Source organism: Ceratotherium simum, chromosome 17 (genome assembly GCF_057802395.1).
Source record: "Ceratotherium simum simum isolate JZ-2026a chromosome 17, ASM5780239v1, whole genome shotgun sequence".
In the NCBI taxonomy this organism is placed as follows: Eukaryota; Metazoa; Chordata; class Mammalia; order Perissodactyla; family Rhinocerotidae; genus Ceratotherium; species Ceratotherium simum.
In genome coordinates, this window is record NC_141916.1 from 49,296,548 (window position 1) to 49,298,235 (window position 1,688).

Sequence of the window (1,688 nt, forward strand, 5' to 3'; positions counted from 1 at the left end):
GTGTTTTAACAAACCAGCATTCAAATTCTAATGCACAGCTTTACATGGAAATTATAAGCAAACTCACAGCAGCAGGTAATATATCTGCCTAGAACAATCATTGTCTGAGATCTGGAGAAGAATAAAGGTGTTTTTCCCAAAGAAATTTAATATTTCAGAGAACACCAGAGGCATTCTTTTCTTTGCCGGTGGACATCAAAATACAGGAAAAAGAAGTAAATTGAACATTAGAGCTTCAGATGCACAAATCTGTAACACCTCATTTATAAATCAGTGGAGAACTGAAGGCCAAGATTCCCTGTCGGCAGACATGGCAAGCACATTGAAGAAGATATTTATGATCCTTTATGCTGGAGAATTCATGATGGGCATTTTGGGAAATGGATTCATTGTATTGGTTAACTGTATTGACTGGATCAGGAGCTGGAAGTTCTCCCTGATTGACTTTATTCTCACCTGCTTGGCGATTTCCAGAATATTTCTGCTGTGCATAATAATTTCATTTATAGGCTTAAAATCAATCAGTGAGGAAATATGGTACAATAATAATCTACTGAGAAGTTTGGAAATCCTCTGGACAAGATCCAATCATTTCTGTGTGATCTGTACCACCTGCCTCGGTGTCTTCTATTTCCTCAAGATAGCCAACTTTTCTAATCCCGTTTTCCTCTGGATGAAGTGGAGAATTCACAAGGTGCTTCTCATTCTTGTGCTGGGGGCAGCCCTCTCTTTCTGTTTGCACCTTTTCTTTAAGGAGACAGTAGTTAGGAGCCTGATCAAAAATCAGGGAAACACTGAACAAAATGTGACCTGGAACTTCACAGTGAGAAAATATGATTTATTAACTTCTCAAATGCTTTTTGACATAATGTTCATCATCCCCTTTGTAGTGCCACTGGCCTCCCTGCTCCTTTTAATCCTGTCCTTATGGAGCCACACCAGGCAGATGAAGGGCACAGGTTCTAGGGATTCTAGCACAGAGGCCCATGTGAGAGCCATGAAGTGTATGATTTCATTCCTACTCCTCTTCTTCTTGTACTGTTTGACTCATATTATGATAAATTCAGCCTATGCCGTTCTAGACAGTTTTGTGGCAAAGATTCTTGCTAATGTGCTTGTGTTTTTCTATCCATCTGGCCACCCATTTCTTCTGATTTTATGGAACAGCAAATTGAAACAGGCTTCCCTCAGTGTCCTGAGGAAGCTGAAGTGTTGCCTGAATCTAAGGAAACCTACGTTCCCGTAAACATGCCTGAAAGGATTGTGATTTTCCCAAGACAACAAATAGGACTCCATGCACATCTCCTTCGCGTAGCCCAACTTCTTTTATTCTGTTTTGTGATTGGTCATTGAGCCTTATTGAAAATATCTGCCTGGAATAAGTTAAAAGAAAAAGACTTTGCTGTTTCCATCAGAATAATGAAGATATAATTAACAGTAAAATTAGAATATATGGATAATGCATTTTATGTTAGGCAAAATACTAGGCATTTTAGTGTTATCTCACATAATTTCTAGTATATCTTTTTGATATACAAATACTTATAGAATATCTATGAATATGTATTACTATAGATTTATTTATACACATAAAAATACATATAGATTTAATTCCTAATGAAGGGTAAATATTGTAAGATTCATTTAAAACTAGAAAGGGGCAACAAAATAAGAACTGTAAATATGTT

The 1,688-nt window shown here is 37.0% G+C and overlaps 1 protein-coding gene across 1 annotated transcript; it reads left to right on the plus strand.

Annotated features, from left to right (window-relative positions):
• The first annotated feature begins 310 nt into the window (after positions 1-310).
• Positions 311-1,246, plus strand: LOC101399321 (taste receptor type 2 member 7-like). Its single transcript, XM_004435494.1, has one exon. It carries the CDS (start codon positions 311-313, stop codon positions 1,244-1,246), a length of 936 nt encoding a protein of 311 aa, XP_004435551.1.
• The last annotated feature ends 442 nt before the right edge of the window (positions 1,247-1,688 follow it).